The 21,049-nt window shown below is 30.8% G+C and overlaps 3 protein-coding genes and 1 long non-coding RNA gene across 8 annotated transcripts; all 4 read right to left on the bottom strand.

Moving 5' to 3' along the window:
* Positions 1 to 231: 231 nt before the first annotated feature.
* LOC126659960 (monocopper oxidase-like protein SKU5) lies at positions 232 to 6,659 on the bottom strand (the record flags this gene model as incomplete). Its single annotated transcript, XM_050353292.2, has 10 exons — positions 232 to 475; positions 1,059 to 1,170; positions 1,501 to 1,678; positions 1,840 to 1,918; positions 2,129 to 2,497; positions 4,281 to 4,641; positions 5,107 to 5,233; positions 5,619 to 5,889; positions 6,331 to 6,440; positions 6,528 to 6,659. Coding segments are annotated over 10 exons (1,791 nt in total), but the record flags the coding sequence as incomplete, so codon positions are not given.
* A 2,367-nt stretch (positions 6,660 to 9,026) lies between these two features.
* On the bottom strand, positions 9,027 to 11,214 carry LOC126659794 (uncharacterized). Of its 5 annotated transcripts, XR_008789781.1 has the most exons (4): positions 10,700 to 11,176; positions 10,555 to 10,618; positions 10,235 to 10,432; positions 9,027 to 9,377 (listed from the first exon to the last, which is right to left on the bottom strand). It is a non-coding gene; the product is annotated as an uncharacterized LOC126659794 (long non-coding RNA). The 5 variants fall into 5 exon arrangements; XR_007635083.2 differs by having other exon boundaries at positions 10,235 to 10,618; positions 10,700 to 11,183; XR_007635084.2 differs by having other exon boundaries at positions 10,235 to 10,610; positions 10,700 to 11,182.
* An 814-nt stretch (positions 11,215 to 12,028) lies between these two features.
* On the bottom strand, positions 12,029 to 17,090 carry LOC126661932 (monocopper oxidase-like protein SKS1). Its single transcript, XM_050355813.1, has 11 exons — positions 17,058 to 17,090; positions 16,942 to 16,956; positions 16,698 to 16,742; positions 16,522 to 16,597; positions 16,048 to 16,223; positions 15,862 to 15,971; positions 14,863 to 15,133; positions 14,267 to 14,396; positions 13,256 to 13,616; positions 12,586 to 12,954; positions 12,029 to 12,290 (listed from the first exon to the last, which is right to left on the bottom strand). Exons 1-11 carry the CDS (start codon positions 17,088 to 17,090, stop codon positions 12,029 to 12,031), a joined length of 1,848 nt encoding a protein of 615 aa, XP_050211770.1.
* Positions 16,775 to 20,821, bottom strand: LOC126659627 (ras-related protein RABC2a-like). The gene is made up of 6 exons (XM_050352940.2): positions 20,375 to 20,821; positions 19,571 to 19,639; positions 18,416 to 18,481; positions 17,779 to 17,900; positions 17,450 to 17,578; positions 16,775 to 17,280 (listed from the first exon to the last, which is right to left on the bottom strand). The coding sequence occupies exons 1-6, from the start codon at positions 20,520 to 20,522 to the stop codon at positions 17,170 to 17,172; spliced, it is 645 nt and encodes a 214-aa protein (XP_050208897.1). The 5' UTR covers positions 20,523 to 20,821; the 3' UTR covers positions 16,775 to 17,169.
* Positions 20,822 to 21,049: the final 228 nt, after the last annotated feature.

The following is a 21,049-nucleotide window of genomic DNA, read 5'->3' as shown; positions in this document are numbered from 1 at the left end:
AGACAGAAAAAATAAAAAGTATAGAAACTTGAGGATAGGTTAAGTCTTAATTTATTTGCAAACAAGCTATATGCTTGAGATTGTAATGTAATATCGATAGTGATACATTAAAATTCTAAAAACATAATAATAATAAGTCAAACAAATATGTAGTAGCCATAAACAGTGCATAAATTATAAATCCGAAGATTGAATTATATTCGAATGGTGTATATGTCTAAAATAATAAAAAAAAAAAATACTTACGCCCTCACATGCATAACTAGATAACATATTGCAATTCCATATGAGAGTTTTAGAATCGATTTTGTCCTCCTAAATTAAATTAAAATTAAAAATTAAAAACAAAATCCCTCTAAAAAAATATCATTCACATTAGCAATCTAAGTTAATTATCTAATCATCCATTGATGGATTAAATCTTCAGATGCCGATGAAGAGTAGTGCAAAAATGAAGAAACCCATGTTTTGAACCCTAGAAAACATCAAATTAGACATTAACTTTACTGTTAGCCAATTGTGAAAATAAATAAGATGCAAAATTAGGTCAGTAAATAGAAAACAAAAAATCTAGTATTCAGTGAATTTTTTATGGCTTAATAGCTTAAAAAAACTCCGACCTTTTATTACCTTTTCAATCCTACCCTGACGTTAAAAATTTATCAATTTTACCCTATTTTGTATTTTTTTTCATTTTAATTGTACCCTGAAATATAAAATTGACCTTTTTTATCTAATAAAAATTCACAAAAGTTCTTAAAAATGGTCAATTTAATATAAAAAAATAACTTAATGCAAAAAGGGTAAATTTAGAGAATTTTTTTGAACTTTTGCCAAATAAAAAAAGATCAATTTTATACTTTAGTGTACAAATGAAATGAAAAAATATAAAATAGGGTAAAATTGACTGATTTTCAACGTAAGAGTAGGATTGAAAAGAGGATAAAAGTTGGGGGTTTTTAAGACATTAGACCATTTTTTAATATGCATAAAATTTGTGATTTGATTAAGTTGATAAACAAATAATGATAATATATTGTAATGTAAAAATTTATTACCATGCTATTTGTTTAGATGTTGCTTGAGAAGCAGAACGAGGTGGAGGGGCAAAAGGTACAGGTACAGGTACAGCAGCAGGTGGAGGGGGAGGGGCTAAATTATGGTATTTTCCTGTAAAAAAATAAACATATAATTAATATCAAAACGATTGTATATAAAATACTACTACATAATGTGACAACAACACCAACTTAGTAACAATATTAAAATTGCTGCAATATTTGACATCAAAAAAATAGAAAAAAATAAAATAAAATTGCTGCAATAATATATTTTTATCTGTTATTAAAAGAGATGTTTTTATGATTTTGACTGTCGCCAAGAAAAACGTCACTAAAAAATTATGGCGGAAAATTAATCAAAGTTTTCGCGTTAATTACACCACGTTGTGGTAATTAAAAGTTAAATATAATTAAAGAGGAAAAGAGGAATTAGTAATACCACAAAGAAGAAGATTATTTGGAGGAGGTCTCTCTTTAGCAGGATTAGGGTCAGCATCATAAACTCTCAAGTAAAGTTGTTGCCCTAAATACCAATTTTTCAAATTTTGTGACCTTAAATTCCACATTCCAGGATTGTCAAGATATGCATAAACAGTAGTCCATCCTTTTGGATATACCTGAAAATAATAATCATTTGAGTAGGTAAAACAAATAACATAACAAATACAGGGATTAAAATACAAATAATAGAAATATTAATTGTGTATCATGTTTGCCATAGTGATCAGGTAATTAAAGGAAATGTATTAAAAACAGTTGAAGGTAAAAAGAAAGTAACCTGAACTGTCGATCGCACCACAGGATCGTAAAGATTGTAAGTAGTACGTGAATTCGGACACCACTCTCCGTCGCCGAAACTAAAATGTAAAGTATAGATGTGTTTATTCAGTTCAAACCGAACCAATTTAATTACTTTTTTTTATAAAATTTAATCAAACCAATTTCATAAGAATCTTAAAATTTAATCGAAACAATTTGATTAGATAATTACACGAATAAAATATGAACCAGATCTACACAAGAAAATTTCGCTAATATGCTAAGAGAAATAGTATAACGAGACTTACCCAACGACGTAAAAGCTGAACCCATCCAAATGCCAAGAATCCATAACTTGCAAACTATTCTTCAGCACAATTTCAATCCACCCTTTATGAGTTCCACTCGCAACAAAAACACCAAGCTTAGGGCTACCATTTGAAGAATTAGTCGAGTACTCGTCGAGTTGAAAAACATCGGACGAATCCGACTTATAATCAGCCAACTTCAATGGAGTTTCTGGTGTAACATAAGAGACATCGTTGATTGTATGAAATTGTTGGCCACTAATATCAGATTGAGTTGCTTGTAGCATAAATGTTTGTGATATTGTCACATTTGTAACATTGAAAGTTCCTTGTGGATTAGGCCTAGCAGCTCCGGTTGTTAAGTTCCACCTTCACATAAATATTTAACAGTGAAAACCCTAATGGTGAAATTTGTACAATAAGTATTGAAAGCATAATTAATGCTTTTCTCCTTTTAGAAAAGGGAAATAAATTAATGTTATGATGAAAATAACCTAGGTAGCACGGAAATGGAAACGACACGAAACGGACACGGAAAAATGAAAAATTTTGAAAATGAAGGACACAAAATGTGGGGGAAACGTGTAAATAATAAAAATATAGTGATATATTTATAATATTAGAAATTATAAAATGTTACATTTATTAGATTTTATTTATATATTTATGCCAATTAATAAAATAAATCAAACATAATTCAACCCAACAAAAATAAGAATTTTTTTATAGTAGATAAAATAAACAATAAAAATTATGGATAATTGATTAAAAAAAATATTTGTTGAAATTGTTTTAGGTTTTTTTTTATAACTATATTTTTTTTATTTACGGAAATGGCCCGAAACATTTCCTTATGAGTTTCCGAAACTTTCTGAGAGTTTTATGTTTTTGAAACGTTTCTGAAACGGGACACGCAACTTCATCGAAGTTTCCGTGCTTCTTAGAAAATAATAAATGTATATTGAATAAAACATTGTGTCAATTTGATAAAAAATTTGCATTCGTGTCAATTATATTCAAGTAGGAATAGAAAGGTAAGGTGTTCAATTGATTAAAAAAGTAAATGTTATTCAATGTCTTTAATTAATTTTATAATAAGTTAATCCAAATTTATAGATAAAATTCATATGTTTTATTAGGGAAAACGAGTATATAGAAAACTAATTTGGACATTGTAGTCCGTCAATTTTACATATTAAAATAGTTAAATCTAAACTTCAAATTATACCTTTTTATGAGATTTTCATTTTTATAATTTTTTTATTCCATGAACAATTATTTTGCACAAATGATCTTCTATTTCAGTTTATAAAGAATTATGTGGGTTTAAAATAGGGTTAATTACATATAAAATCACCACCTTTACACGAAATTGCAAAAATAACACGACCTTTAAAACGTGGCAATTCAGGGCACCACCTTTCATTTCTTTTCAAAAACAACACGGACACATTTTTAATGGCATTTTTGCTGACGTGGCATGACACGTGGCACTCCTATTGGGTGTCCAAGTCAGCAAAATTTTATCTAAAAACGTGTCCATGTTGTTTTTGAAAAGAAATGAAAGGTGATGTCCTGAATTGACACGTTTTAAAGGTCGTGTTATTTTTGAAAATTCGTGTAAAGGTGGTGATTTTATATGTAATTAACCCTTTAAAATAAGAATTATGTGCTAAAAATAAATTTATGTTAAGAGTTGAATATATTTATCTCAATTTGTAAAACCGACGGTCAGGATGTTCAAAATTGTAGAGATCTAGTATTTGACAGGATGGTCAAAATTATAGATATGAAAATCATTTTACCATTTTTTTTAACAATAACAAAAAGATTGATAACATAAAAAATTTCAATAATATTGGATATAAATAAGCTCTTAATTTTTTATGAGTTTTCTTCAATAAAGGACTCATTTGTCATAAAATTAGTTAAAAGATAAAAAAAACTAAATTTTATTATTATTATCAATTATACTCTTCTATCTTTTTATTTGCTATTTAGACATAATTGACACCATTGTACTGTTTTGACATAATTTTATATTTATAGTACATTTAGTAATTCGTCATAGGTTTGTATATACTAATTTATTTTGCATTTAAAATATTTTTAAATTAAGTAATATTAAAGTAAATGGGAGTGAATAAAATACCTGATGGACCGGGCCTGATTAAGGGAGAATTGAAGATCAAATGGATCAGGCCCATCAGGGAGAGGCCCAGCAGCATTTACAGAAGAATTATCATAATGAAGAACCCCAACAGCAGCAAAATTGTCAATTTGAGTTGAATTAACCAATTTAGGAGTTGCTACAATATAATAATCTGCTGCATTTTGATCTGCTGTGACGAGAACAGAATAAGATTGGCCAATATGCACATCTAGAGAGTCCAATGTGATCTGACTTGTGTATGATCCTTCACTTTCAACCAATAACATTTTATGATCTTTTATTCTGAAATTGTAACTCCATACATTTCCTACATTGGATATTCTAAACCTGTATGTCTTCCCTACACATCAAAATTAAATAAAAATAAGAAAAAAAATTAAAAAAATTTCAATTATAAGCAATTTTGAGGATTAAATACTTTATATCTACAAAATTTATTCCATTTGACGTATACAATATAGCGTTATATCAGTTCAAATGAGCAGTGGGTATATTTGATAAAAAAATGATGAATCTAACTAATAACTTTTTTATATTATAATATATAATTAATAAATAGAATAAAGTTATGGATAAAAAAGTTATTTTTGTCTAATAGTTTTTGACTAAATTAAACTAAGATGGCAAACTGACTGAAACATTCTTGAAATATGGCATCTATATTTTCAAGAGGTTGCTACATTAGTTTAATTTGGTCAGAAAATTATTGAGTTACTTTCAAGTGAAATAAAATTAAAGTTATGATATTAAAAGATACAAATTAAAGTTTAGGTACTAATTTGAAATATTCTGTACAATTTAGTACCTTGTGTAACAGTGAATGATTCATAGAATTTGACAGAAGGATCCAAATATGAGCCTTTGCCATTCATTAGCAGCTTAGCAGGATGAATGTTATAGGTAGAGTTCATCTTCATCATATACCTAATTTCCTGTTAACATTTTCTACTATTTAGCAAGTGATAATGCTTCAATTTATAGTAGGGTAAACGCAAATTAAATCACTAATTTTATCGTGATTTGTGAATAAAATATTAACTATAAAATTCAATAATCAGTCATTTAAATTCAGTTTTTATCAAATCGAAACACAATTTACTTTTTTAATTAAAAAACGCTGACAAACATCAGAATATACAACCACGCTAGCATGAAAAATAGATTTATCTTTCAATTTGTCAAAAAATAAAAGTTGATTGATTTGTAAATTTTTAAAGTCTCATGCTAAACATACAAAATATGTTAAAGTTTATGATTGTTTTTGCAATTAACCTTTTATAGTAGTATATAATGGGCGGATATGAATATTAATGTTACCTTGTAACTTTGATCATACCAATCACCAATAAGGAGATCAAACTCCGATTCCGGTTTAGCGAAGGGGACATTGATGACGATACGATTATTAATTCGAATCGGACCGAACCCTCCTGCAGCTTTCTGGAAATGGAGAGAAGGGAAGTAAAAGAAACTGCCAATTTGGTCCTTTAGCTGAAACACATAAGTCCAGTTTTGGTAAGGCATTATTGGACAGTTTGTTCCTGAAACTCCATCTTGCCATGAGTTTAGCCTTTGTTGGATCCCATTCCTGCATCATCCACAAAATCAACCATGGTAATTTTATTCGTGTTATTATACAATGGCGGAATCAGAAAATAAAATGACAAATAAAAACGAAAACAGAAAAAACTGATAACAAACGAGATAACCGGAGATAACCGGAAATAACCGGTGATCGACGGCTAAATACTATCGAAATAATAGGTAAAAGATAATAATGTCGGAATGGGTAGGAGATATCTAGAAATAACCGGTAACCAGTCCGCTTATAGTAGAAGGTAAATTTGCTCTTTTGGTGACAAAATGATATATTTTACAGGAATCGAAAGGTTTAGAGTTCTAAAAAATTATAAATATAAAAACGGAACATCGAAACATAGAATTGAACAAATTTCTGTAAATAACATTAATCTTTGGAGGAAATGATTAATAAGAAAGTAGATGGAGAATAATATAAAATGAAAATTACCATGTAAATAGAAGAGGCTCATCCATATTATTAAACACATTAACATGAATATTATCATTTGTGCTACCGTTAATCAGAGGTCCGGGAAACATCCCATTAATGGTAATAACCTGTTAAAAAACACCAAAATTAATAATTTCATAAACAGGAAAATAAATATTTATAATCAAAATATTAATTTAGTGTCAATTAATTACCGGTTGTACTGATAATACAGGATTAATAGTTGTATCAAGTGCCACTCTCCAATTATAGAAAATTTCAGCTCCATTAGCTGCCGTAGCAATTAACAGAATGAAAAATGCACTAGAGATTAACATTTTCTCCAAATATTAGAAACCTGAACAAAAATAACTTTATATAAGTCAAGGTGCATGATGATAAGAACAAGATAACAAAAACTAAAAATTATTAAATTATTTAATCACATATATAAATTTCTTGATTTAATCAGCAAAATAGTTGTATCCAGTTATAAACTTTAGATATCCGAATTATAATTCAGCAAAATAACGAAAACAAAATGACAATAAATTCTCTTATAACGAGCCCGATTACTTTTATATTTTTTAATTCATGAAGCTAACTAGTGGCGTAATCAGAAAATTAAAAGACGGAAAAAATAGTTATCGGGTTGCGACAGTTGAAGAGAAAAAATAATATCGAATATAATAATTTTACCGGTGACTAACGGTTAAAGAGCGGTTAACTCGAACTAAAAGTCTACCAACCAACGAACTCCAACTCAAATTCAACTTCTTCCTGTGTATATATCTCTACCTAAACTTTAGACAATACTGTATAGAGATCATATAAATTATAATTAAAAAAAGTTAGTAAAAGTAACAAAAAGAATTCTAGATAATGATCAAAGAAATCAAAAAATAAAAAGAGAGAGGACAAAGTAAAAAAAATAGAAAAAACAAGACGAACATTTTTTCATGGTGAAAATTAAAAAACATAAGAAAATACTATAGTTTATAAATTAATACAGTACAATTTTTTTTGAATGACATACCTAAAAACTGTTTTTGCCTTCTGTTTGCCGGCACCATTTGTTGTCTTTCAAAATCAGTAAATTATATATAGAACTTTATTAATAATCATTTATAGAAATAAAAATATATAGTTTATTCACGAAAGTCTCTTAAATGGTAAATCAAAGTTAAATATTTTTCATTTAGCAATTTTGAGTGAGATATTTTCCGATGTGGAGAAATACTCTCCAATGAGATAGGAATTTAATTGGCTCCAATTTCGTCCTAAGTCCTATTTAAGAAAAAGTGTTTTATTAAGGTTACATAATTTAGATTCATAAAAAAAAAGTTACATAATTTAGGAATGTGTTAGTTCCAGATAGTAAATTTTCGTAGAAGTATATTTTCTTCAATTAGTTACCTAGAAAATTATTATAAATCTGGAAAATAATAGTTAATTTAATTTTGTATATAATTAAACTTTCTAAAATTTAGTATAAACCGGACCAAAATAACCAAACTGAAATCCGACCGAAACAATGGGTCATTTCGGTATGAAAAAGTTTAAGTCCCTAAAACTTTGGTTAGATTCGTTTTTAAACAAATAAAATTTTGGGTCAATTCGGTTCAGTTTTTAAAACAAATAGAAATTTTGATTTTTTTCCAATCAACTTTATATTATAAAAAAAGTTTTGTTTTTCGGTACTTTTTTTAGTTAAGTTCTAATATAAATCATCTCAAAATAATCGAACAAAATCAAAAGTTTGAAATTTCGGTTTTGATATTATAAAAAATCAATTACCACTTTGGTTCAGTTTAGTATTATAAAAACTCAATTTTTAATTTGGTTCGATTTTCGACACAATCATTTTTAATTAAGTTCTTATATAAACCAACCCAAAATAATCGAACCAAATAATAAACCAATTTTTTAAATAAGGGGTATAGACATAACAAATTCTAACGTTTAAACGTTGTAGCGACTGTTCAAAATGTCACAAAACAAATCCTAACCTCTCAATGTTTTGCATTTTGTAGCCCAAAACCAGTTTTCCGACAATTGTATCCTATTTTTAGGCTACACAGGGCAAAAATGCGAAAAAAGTTAGGCTTTTATTTGTAATCTTTTTAAAACGTTGTAATTTAATATGCCAATACATGTATCTAATTTGATTGTCACGTATGTAAAAAATTACCGAAAAACGGTTCGGGCTACAAAATACAAAAAATATAAAGATTAGGATTTGTTTTATAATACTTTAAATAATAAATTAAATTGCTGTAAAAATGAAAGTTGGTATTTATTTTGACACCTTTAACACGAATTGCTGGTCATGGGAAAGATTGCAATAAATAAAGACAATGAAAATCTGATGCTGCAGAGTAAAAGCATATTGAGCCTATAAAAGTTACCAACTTCACAAAAAGGAGAATTTATGTACTACTATATGTATATATTAAAAGAAAAAGAACTTTTCCTACTAATTGAGTTGTATTTAAGTAGCTATTTGTCCCTCTATTTATAAACGATGATTAATTTAACAAAAAAGTTTACTTTTATATCCAACTAGTACAAAACCCTCGCGTTGCTTCGGGATATCATTTTTTTTATGAAAATCACGACATTAAATATTAAATAAAAACAAATATTTAATAAACATTTAAAATATACCAAGAAATGAATATTTAATAAAATTAATTTCACTTGTATGACTTAAATACAATTTAAAATTATAAATTTATTTTCATATAAACTGACTTTTTATGTATCATCCACAATGCATCAAATCACTATTTAAAGGTTAACTGATTTCAGCTAAGATAAAGAATAATAAATAAATAAATAATAATAATTACCACTACGAATGAGTTTAAAATCCAACCCTTGGAATTATATGACCGCTTGCTAATTCAGTGACTTAATTTCATGGCCTCAAAACCCCTATAGTTACAGGTGCTTCCGTCATACATTCATACCAACGAATGGACAAAACTGATGATTTCCAGAATCTCTAGAATGTTGAGGATCTTCAAGACTGTTTTTGCATTCCTCCATATGGGTTGAAACACCTTGAAAGATATTACATTGACATTAAATTTCAATCACAACTCAGTGATCACTCTGAAAAATCACTGATAAAACAGAACACAATACCACCATATTATAATCTACTTTTTTTTCTGAAACCTGAACTACCTTCCTGAGTTGAAATACGTACATGTCCATGATATTTCAAATTTAGAGGCAATACCATACAGCAAGAAAAAATTTGAACCTCAAATAAATTTTCTTAACTCTCCTCTAAACTACAAAACAAACTGGGCGAGAGTAAATTTGAAAAGCAATAATAAAAATGATTGGCAATCCCAAAATGAAATGCGAGAGACATCAAATTCATTACAAATTCTTTAAGAGAATGAGGCCAATGCTCCTAAGTCCTAAAACAAATAACAATAAAAATTCAAAATTTTAGTATTCATTTATGAAATCAATTAACCATACATACAGAACTTCAATTGAATTCATTTATATAATATCATGTCACTTTATTTCTCTCTTTTTGAATGATTTCTATGACTTTGGCCAATGTTTAAGACAAAGCACATACAAAACCAAGTTATACCATTATGTATTAGTGAGACCATAAGAGATAATGCAGCTGTAGAGAGATAATGCAGCTGTAGGTCTCCTAGCTAGCTGATAATGGGATATTTCTAAAATTATTCAGACAAAAAAGATACAATTCAATGAATCTATAACATTACTAAGCAATCAAATAGCATAAAATCAAAGATTATGCAGGGTAAATATTTAAACCACTCAGTTCAAATCAAAATATCAAAATCATCGATTAATGAAAAAAAAAAAATAACTCAATTCCAACTGAACAACAAAGCACATTAAATCATATTAAAAAATCTGATACCTTAGTCGATAGCTCCTGCAATGCTTGGTTCTACTCGTACATCCCGCTAGATAACAACAAATCAAGTATTAGCTTTCTCTCTAGTGGTAATAATCTTTCACAAAGGAGGGTTTTTATGAGCACTGCATATGCCATTATTTGCTAAAGATATGCACACAGGCTTCCCTATGCCGTGGTACTCGTGGACCGCCGCCTCACCTGAAAAAATAAAACAATATTTAATGGTGAATATCAATAAGAAAAAGAGAAAAACATGAAGTATTTTCACGACTGGGTTTAGAACAGATTCCTAAGAACTAAAACTCCAAAATTTCTTGTACCAATTCTTATGTCGGGCGCCATAAATAACGCCGGAGTCAGCACAACGACGGGACTTCTACAAAACTACTCAATCAATTAATCAATCAATAACAAAATTCATTTTCATATTCAAAAATATAATTATAGAAGAATTAACAAATATACAATTTGAAAACAAAACTGGGTTTACAGCGGAAGAACTTCGAGTAGGTCGATTTTGGTCGATTTACATTCACGATCGAATGACAATCGAAGAGAAGAACCATCCCGGCCGAGCACATCGTCAGAATCTCAGCAATTAGAGTTGAATTTTACACTAAATAGACCCGAGCGGTAAAGAACTAAAACTCACCTGTAAAAGAATTAAGCATCGCCATCTTCATGAAAATTAAGCAAAATAGGGTTTTAAATTCATCACAGAACATCCGAATCCAAACTCATCCGGTGACGGAAAGTGAGAACGAAGAAGAGAAGTCCGAAAATGGGAATTGATAGTGAAGAAGATAAGTAATATCAAAAAATATCGAAAGAAAAAGATAAATGAGAAGTAAAAGATAAGACCAAAAAAAAGAGAATTGGAGAAGAAATGAACCAAAAGACACATAAGTCATATTTTGATTGGTAAAGGGTAAAACAGATAAAACACTGTTCCTGCTACAGTGATTTGGGTTCAACTTTAATGTATTAGATAGATTCCGTTCTTAATTTGGCTTTTTTTTATTGTTTATCCCATTTTTATTTCTAATTCAGCGCGTGTTGCTCACCTCCGGTACTAATTATCGTACTAAAATAGAGTAAATTTATATAACAAAAAGACAAATCTATGACTATATTGAGTATTGACCATAAAATAAAATATGTACCATTTGGCCATGGCTTACAAATTCAAATCACCTATTAAAACTTACAATTCCGTCATTAGAAAAGTAAACTTTTTAATAATCGAGTAAAGAAAAAAAATTACCACTTATTAGAAGATTGCGTGTCACCATAAGATATGAACGTCGTAAATAAATACATCTTATCTTCTTGTGTGAGTTTAAAATTATGTTTGTTACAATTTCCTTTTATATAAATTGAAAAATAAAAAACACTTGCAGGTTTGACATATAGGCACTAATATAATTAGGAAAAAAATATTATTAAATGAGCCTTCATTTTTTTTTTCACAGGGTATATGAGATTTCCTGAACGGGTCTCAACTATGAGACAGCACCTTCACCACCCTGTCCACGGAGCAGGGGCCGGTGCATTTGGTACATCATCGAAAATTCCTGTTACAAGCAACCATAATTAAATTCTATGTATATATATATATATTATATACTAATAAGGAGATTTTTGATTCTTATAATCCCTCGAATACTTTTGAAATTTTATATTTGTAAGTGGTAATTGTAAAATAAATTATAAATTTTAACGTGTTCTATAAATTTAATACGAAATGCCAACTCTGACAATTTAAAATACGAATTGCGAATTGCGAATTGCGAACTAACCGCATAGAAGTAGATTAGGAGGAGGAGGACGTTCTTTGGCAGGATTGGGATCATCATTATGAACTCGGATGTACAATTCTTGGCCTAAGTACCAATTCTTTGTTTTCTGTGATCTCAGGTTCCACATTCCTGGATTGTCAAGAAATGCATAAACTGATGTCCATCCTTTCGGGTACACTTGCACCGTCGATCGAACCACAGGATCGAAAAGATTGTAGCTGCTTCGTGCTTCTGGTCCCCAAGTTCCGTTGCCAAACCTGAAATTCAAAAGCAACTTTCTTTTAGTTCATTAGCACGGAAACAGAAATACCGAAACCTAAAAAGTGAAAATATAGATATGCTAAACGGTTTGAAAGTTCTCACTAAGGTGAAATTGAGTAGAGTCGACTTGCGAATTATTTAAGATCGAATCAAAAAAATACTCGAAATCGACTTGATGTTAATCGACTTGATGTTAATCGACTTGACTCATACACGATAATACCCCTTATTCTAACATTCTAAAAACTAAAATGTTTCGGGGTTTCGGATCAAAACCATTAATATACTTACCCTAAAACATAGAATCCGAAACCGTCTAAATGCCAAGAATCAATGACATCCAAACTGTTTTGAAAAACAAGTTCAATCCAGCCTTTGTGAATTCCAGAAACAACAGAAACTCCATATGTAGCTTCAGAATTGACAGAATGAACAGGGAACCAATCTAATTGGTAAACATTTGTGCCGTTTACGAAGTAATCTGCAAGCTTCAAAGGGGTATTGACAGTGTAATATGAGACATTGTTGACGACATAGCGCGGTAAGCCATTGATTTCTACTGTAGAGGCTTCTAAGATGAAAGTTTGTGATAATGTAACATTTGTTACATTGAAGGTTCCTTGTGGATTAGGCCTTGCTGCTCCTGTTGTCATATTCCACCTAAAATATGCATAATAAAACTATTACATATGAATATATTGTCTTATCTGAGATCAAATCGGCACGGTTGTGCCTATGACCGAGTGATTTGATTGATAATTTGACAAGTTACTAGCGAAAAAGTGTCATGTTTGAGCAGAGACGAAGACAAGGTCGGGCCAGAGGTGGCGTGGTCCTACCTCAATGCCATGCCTCAAACTTTTAATCACTATATTTTTTGTGTAGATTATTCGTGGTATTAAATTTTGAATTTTGTTTAACTGAGTTGTGCCCATAATTTATGATCTGAAGCAATTCTAACCTGATAGATTTAGCTTGATTGATGGAGAAATTAAGGTCAAAGGGGTCTGGCCCTACAGGTAGAGGGCCACTAACTTGTGAAAGAGAATTATGATAATGTAGAATTCCTGAACCCACAAGGCTTGTAATTCCAGTAGTGTTGAGCATTAAAGGGGATGCTACCAAGTAATAATCAGCTTCATTCTGATCCATTGTCACCAGAACTGAATAGGATTGACCCACATGAACATCCAGAGAATCCAATGTTATTTGATCGGTGTAAGACCCTTCTGTTTCGATCAAAACCATCTTATGGTTTTGAATCCTGAAGTTTAAACTGAATGCGTTTCCGACATTCAATATCCTGAACCTGTAAGTCTTTCCTGCATAACATATTAACATGCGTAGAATATAGTCAGTCTGAATCGCATGAAAACTTTTCGAATCCTACATTACAACGTTTCATTTCCACTTTCGAAACACTTTCAAAACTTTGAAACTCGATCGTCTTAGTGGGTGTTTGATTCAGCTTTCTGGTGGAGTTTTAAAGTTTTACTTTTGAAAAAACTCCACTAAAGCGTTTGATGAAAAAAAATTAAAAAGCTGGTGGTAATTTTTTGATCCTCCAACAGCCACTGTTGGAAAATCTCCAATTCATAATTTTTTTGCCAACATATGATAGCTGTTTCACCATTGTCAATTGTTTAGACAAAACTATCCTAACTAAAATATATTATTTTTAAGTTATCTAATTTTATATAAATTATATAAAGTTTTCTTCTGAAATAAAATTATGCAGATGTGACAATGTTTTATAAAAATACAAGTAAAAAGTAATTGTCACGTGGCATAATTCGACTATCACATATGCATTTTGGCTAGAAACTTATGTTAAAGTGAAATTAAAGTTTAGTAACAAAATGAAACAAATCAGGATTTGGTCACCCAAATGCAATAAAACAGCAGTTTTGGTACCCCAATTTGCCATTTTGGATAGTTTGTAGGATTGTGAAGTGAGGCATAGATATAATACCTTTTGTGACATTGAATGACTCATGAAACTTAGATTGTTGATAGCCATAAGGGCCCTTTCCATTGAATAGAATGGTATCAGGAATTTGTACATATGCCATATTTGGTGTGTTCATCATGTTCCTGATGTTCTACCATAATTCCAAATCAAAAAAAAAAATTAAGTTGGTATTAAAGAGATTCTGAAAATTCATGAATTAAATTTCGGTTAAAAGTCTATACAATACATTTTTTTATTCTATGCTTTAATTTAGTACCAAAATTTTATTTTGTATCAGAGTGGTACTATACTGTAATTTTTATATCATTTCGAAGCATTTTAGATCAAAATAAATTATGTGCCAATTGGTGGAAAAATATCACGTTATGTAAAACATAGACAAAGAGTGACAGACATGATGACCGACGTAACAGCACATTTTAAGAATATACTTCATCCAGTCACATATTATATCGAAAAGTAATGGGTTGCATCATCGCCTTAAAAAAATTTAGTAACACTTTGATATGAATAAAAGTGCTTGTACCAAATTGAAACATATAGTAAAAATTAAGCACCACTCAGACTTTTAACCAACAAACATTTGTGAGTATTACCTTGTAACTATCATAATACCAATCACCAATAAGAAGATCAAATTCAGCTTCAGGGCTGGGAAAGGGAATAGCAATAACATTGCGATTGTTAACTCTGATTGGTCCATATCCTCCACCAGCTTTCTGAAAGTTTGTAGAAGGAAAATAGAAATAACTTCCAATTTGGTCCTTGGTCTGAAATACGTAAGTCCAATTTGTACCAGGTTGTATTGGACAGTTAGTCCCTGAAACTCCATCTTGCCATGAATTTAGCCTTTGCTGTATCCCATTCCTACACTAACATCAGTTTATTCATGTCCCGATAAATTTTTAAGTGAACTAAGTCCTCCACGTGAAAATATAAACTATATATTTGGAGTCCGACACATGGCGGATGATTATTTACAGCCACGAATTAATAAAAGCAACATTAGTTAATGATGAATCAATGTCTTTGATTCATAAATGTTATAGCTTTTATTAATTGGCAATTTGTTAATAATCACGGCATTATGTCACACTCCAAATGAATAGTTCATAATCTTATATAGTGGACTACTTGTTCACCATAGAATTTCTTCAATAACGGGGTAGATTTCGATTGTTGTCGGGTCCAAAAAAAAAAGATTTTCACCATAATAGGTCTAATAATTCCCGATTCGAAGAATTTTATTGCAATTACAGTTAAATCTATTAAATTGATTACTTTTATATGCCACTTAATTGAATAATTCACATAACAGTTATTGGATAATTGTAATTTTTTGATACAATCACACAGACCCATTTGATAACCACTAATTGACTAAATCATACTCAAATTGATTCAATCGGGCAAATTGGACTATGATTAAAATAGTATCCTTTAAATCAGATTAAAAGTCAAAAGTTTTGGCTAAAATAGTTAAATGCGGAAAATATATACATTTTCTCGATTATTAAACCAACGAAAGAATATGTACAAATAACATCAGAAAAGGGATTATCATAAATGAAGTAGGGTGAGTATTATTTGCATACCAAGTAAAGAGCAATGGCTCATCCAAATTGTTGAAAATATTGACATGAACCAAATCATTGGTGGTGGCATTTATGAGAGGTCCAGGGAACATTCCATTGATGGTGATCACCTGTTACATACCAACTTTGTCATATAAGGAATCAAAGCAAAGAATGGAAGAAAGAAATTGCAAGATTTCATCATACAGGCTGGTCGACCGAAACAGGTTTTATTGTACTGTCAAGTGCGACATTCCATTCTAGATATATGTCGGCGCCGCTAACTCCTGCCACGAGAGCTATCAGAAGTGATGCCAGCATCGTTAGCCTTCCATGGGAGGCAATAAAGGCCATCGCTGCGGAGAAAATGTAATGGGAATAATCTGTTTTTTCAAGGATGCAAGTTCATTATATCGGTTTACTTATATACGTAGCCAGGCCAATGTGGTCTAGTTTCTTGTGAGGATGGGAAAAGGGGAGGAAGCCGATTGAGAAATCCAAAGAGAAAAAGGCGAAAAAAGGAACGTCGGTTTCGAGTTAGAATCACCACATGAACACATCAGTTATTTTGATGAGAATTTATTATCACATAACAGAATAGATTAGTCCCTAATGTGTAGCTCGTACAAAAAGAACAGCTACGGCAGTTTTGGATAGAATCTGTCTGCAGGCAGGGTTTACCAATTCCTGCAGTAGCATTGTTTTTGTCAACTGATTCTTGTACTGTCATTGTTTTCTCCATCCTCCTATGCACAAGCTGCGTGTTTTAGTTTTCGGACATATTCATGATCATGTTTTCGTTTTCGGACATTTCATGATTATGTATTCGTTGATCAATCAAAATAGTAACAAGATACCTCTATTACGCAAATCTCATACAACCCGAAATTTGCAGAATTTCTCTAAAAAAGAATTGATAAAGGATTCAAGCAAATACACTCAATGGAGAGCAACAACTGATAGATTTAGCGAGTAAAATTAAAACTTGAGACAAACAAAGTTTATACTTTATACATCAGATTTTTATTTCTCTGTATTCCTAGTGGTATAGAAGTATTTAACCATTTGACATAAACAAACCACTATCACCTTTTTACATGCCTGAAGACTATTCAACTGTAACAGACAACTATTTCTTTGAAAGGCTATAAAGAGTTACATCCAACAGCTCCATATCAAAATGGAGGACTCCGCTCACGGAACCGCTCCAAAATTACCATAATCGTGCTTTGGGAAGAGCATAGTATCATTTACAATGTCGGAGTGTGAACATTGCACAAGAGAATTGATGTTTGGCGTCTGATATCCATTGGTGTTTAGGCATTTTGATCAGGAGCAGCAACCACCGGGACGAGGTTCCTTGTATATTTGTTTATCTTTTAAAATTTGCTGTTTGACTACTACCGATCCGTTTTCCAATAAACTAGGTACCTCCAGAATCTGATCAAGAAAAAAGGCAGGTTACAATGTGATTAAACCATACATCATTCTGTTTTGCGTCTAGTCAATGTTCATCATTTAATTGCACTGTTGAAGTGCTCATGAAGTAGCAGTAACAAATGGCTGAACTAAGATAGTCGAGTCGGTCATTTCTATGCGAAGAACATACCTTTAACGTCAGATCTTTAAAACACTGTTGCACATTTGCTCTGGTTTTAGCACTACATTCAAGAAATGAGCAATTGTGTTTCGCCGCCAGAGCCATTCCTTCTTCTTTACTCACAGCCCTTTCACTATCCTGAAATTGTGACATCATAAGGAAAATCCTGAAACATCTTCAAACTATAACAATAAGATATAAACCTTATGATTTTCTCAATTATTAATATTACGTCTCACGCTTCATTTCCAAATACAATGATAGTGTTCTGTGTATCTTGTGTGAATGTATGCATGGGTACCAAGATTCGGAGGATTGCAAGTTTGACGATAACCTACCTTATCAACTTTATTTCCAACTAGAACTTTGATGCATTCTTGATTAGTAGAGTAAAGCTCCACTTCCTTCGCCCATATGTCCACCAAATTTGTGAACGTTTCTCGACGAGTCACGTCATAAACTGAAACAAGAGCAGACTGAACAAGGTTATCCCACCTCATGAATATTTCTGGCAAAATGATACGACTCAAGAGTTAAAGATTTACGTTAACAAGTTAGATACAACAAAATTGTTCTTTATAAGGCTTTTGTTCTTATTCCTCCCCTCTATAATTTTTATGCTCCAGATAAAAGCAAAGTAAAGATATGTGTTTGGATTTGCTGTTGTTCATTGTCTGCACTTTGCCACAATTGCATCCTTATCGAACAAAGTTACGGTCTCTCAGTTATCAGGAATTCTCTTGGTAAAACTATGATGCAGTTATCTTTTCTCAAACAATGTCGGTGAAAGGATCTGAACCTATACAGGTTGTTGGTTCACTACTTTATGTTCCTGTATCATCACTGGATAGCTCATGAAAAACTACACTTTCTTTGAACAAATAAAATTCATTTGAAACTATACTTCCGACAATATGAAGAGACTACGTAGAATCTCGGTGTTAAAATAAAAAATGAAATAAAAAAAATGCATACCAAGGATAATTCCATGTGCCCCTCTGTAGTAAGAGCTGATTAATGTTCCAAATCTTTCCTGCCCAGCTTCAAAACAGCAGAAACCAATTAAATTACAATGGCTACACTGCAATAAAGTGCCTAAAAACTCTTTTTTAATCTTCATTCAGTTGATATGTGGTACTAATATTCCGCATCATCCATTTAATGCAAAATGAAATTCCATTCTATGTGTAACCGCATTACTGTGTTAAACTAGATCAGAAGACATCGCAAGTTGATAGGTAATTTGCACTGGCCTATAATGTATGCAGCATTACAAACACTGAAACAGAAAAATTGGCAAAATGATAATATTTTGTTTCAATAATATAATTACAAATATAGAAGTTCGGAGTCTCAAGTCTTTTTAGAAAAGAAAGAAACATTGAAACATAGAATGTAGTCGGTACGACAACATTCGTTTCAAGAGCTTTTAGATATATCATCTAGTACCTTGTTCATTCTAGGGGTATTAAACCTATGCAATCAAGTAACTTAAAAAAAATATCAAATAAAAAACATATGATACTCCAAATCATTCAATCAAATTTGATCCAACGCGAAAAATTCGCAAGGAGCAGTAGAGCACTATTTGCTGTAATGACTGCTTAAACCCATCCCTCACGAGCACTCAATTAGTAGCCCAACCGCTTTTAATCATATATATGGCACAATAATCCAGTCTACTCAACAGTACATGCTTCCACGAAGAAAATCTGATCGTAACTGCATTGACATGTAACCTTTTAAATTCAAAACCTTTAGTTGATAACTCCTTCAAAAGCAAAGTTCATATACTACTACAATATAGTAAAGCATGGCCCCATGAGCAAAACTCTGGGTAAACAAACGCCGTCTAAATATAACTGATTACTGATTACTCTGACACACGGCTCCAAGTGCTGAATTAGACAAAAGCTTAGGAGTAATGCAACTATCATTGAAGATCATTCTGATAATAAAGAAATCATTTTCCCTCGATCAATAAGAGCGATAATCAAGCCAACCAAGCAAGACTATAAAAAGTATGAAAATGCTCGATACAGCACACAAGGGAAAAATCCGTGGCACGTTTTTTATAGTACAGCTATTCTGCGAGGGAAGGAAAGAGAAATAGGGATATCATTCAGTTACCAGTATCCCAAATAGTGAGCTTCAATCGTTTCCCGCCCACGTTGAGCATCTTGATCTTGAAATCCACACCTGCATGTTGTTAAAACAATTCACAATCTCAAAAGTGAATTTTTCAAAATGGATCAGTTTGAAGCAAATGAAAATCAAACTGAACCGGAGCTATGCAATCAAACAATGATATATTATACATTTTAACCTCTTGAACATATAAAAATATAATATTTTTACAAAATTACATATATATATATATATATAGACAGTTCGGTTTTTGAATTCTGCAAAATCGAAATCCCAACTGAACCAAAAATTGAAAAAAATCTATAATAGTGAATCAAACCAATCATTTTCAGTTTTATTTCGGTTGGTTGGATTCAGTACCCACCCCTACCAGAAGACAAGATATTCAGTCTTCTTCACCAATAAATAACTATTGATAACAACAATTTTAAAGAGTCTTGAGAGCTCATCATATAAATTGTCCATTTTTTAATGCAATCAAACTATCAACATCATCATCCAATAATCCAGTCACCAACTCTACTTAAAATTTCCTAGAAATATCTCAAAATTATCAGATATTCAAAAACAAAATCATGAAGACATAAATTTAGTAATCACTAGATAAAACATTACAGCATGCAGATTATCCTAATCCAATTCCAATCAAAACACAAATAAATTAACCAAAAGAATCATAAATTAAACCAGATAATAGAACATGAACATCAAAATCAAAATCACAGACATGCAAAGCATCAATCAATCAAACTACTAATAAAATAACTAAAGAATTGTAAAAGTTACCAATAGTAGGGGAGAGATGATGAACAGAATTGGAGATAAAACTGAGAAGAATACTACTTTTACCAACACCAGAGTCTCCAATCAACAAAATCTTGAAAGAATAATCATAACTATTATTACCATTACCATTAGAATGATAACCCTTCATTCTTCTTGATTTACATATAATATTTCTATACAAAAATCAAGAAACAACACCTATCAACTCAACAAAACATTGAGTGCACACCAAGAAACAAGAATTAAAGCAGAAAAAAAGAGAGTTTGATGGGTGATATAAGTTTTTGTGTTGAAAAAGTAGTAAAATAATATGAAAATTCAAAGGGGTAGACAGATGTTTTGTTTGATTATATGAAACGGCCATTTGGTAAGATTGTATACGATAGATACAATACAGCATGCGCCAGGTGCAGGCCTCTTACTTCACCTTCCACTCCTAACACATCCTACTCATATATATTTATAATCTTCTTACATTAATATATTACTACTAATTTAAGAGTTTGTCTTCTAGTAAACTAGTCTTATATCCTCACATTAACGCTATTAATTACTTAAAACTACCCACTTTACAACTTTTTTATTAGATATAATTACTTAAAAATCAACCACCTTATAATTTTTTTCATTTATACCATGACCTAAAAAAAATTTCAATTATACCCTATTTTTGAT

The sequence above is a fragment of the Mercurialis annua genome, linkage group LG8 (genome assembly GCF_937616625.2).
Source record: "Mercurialis annua linkage group LG8, ddMerAnnu1.2, whole genome shotgun sequence".
Taxonomy (NCBI): domain Eukaryota; kingdom Viridiplantae; phylum Streptophyta; class Magnoliopsida; order Malpighiales; family Euphorbiaceae; genus Mercurialis; species Mercurialis annua.
This window is presented reverse-complemented; position numbering and strand designations above follow the sequence as displayed.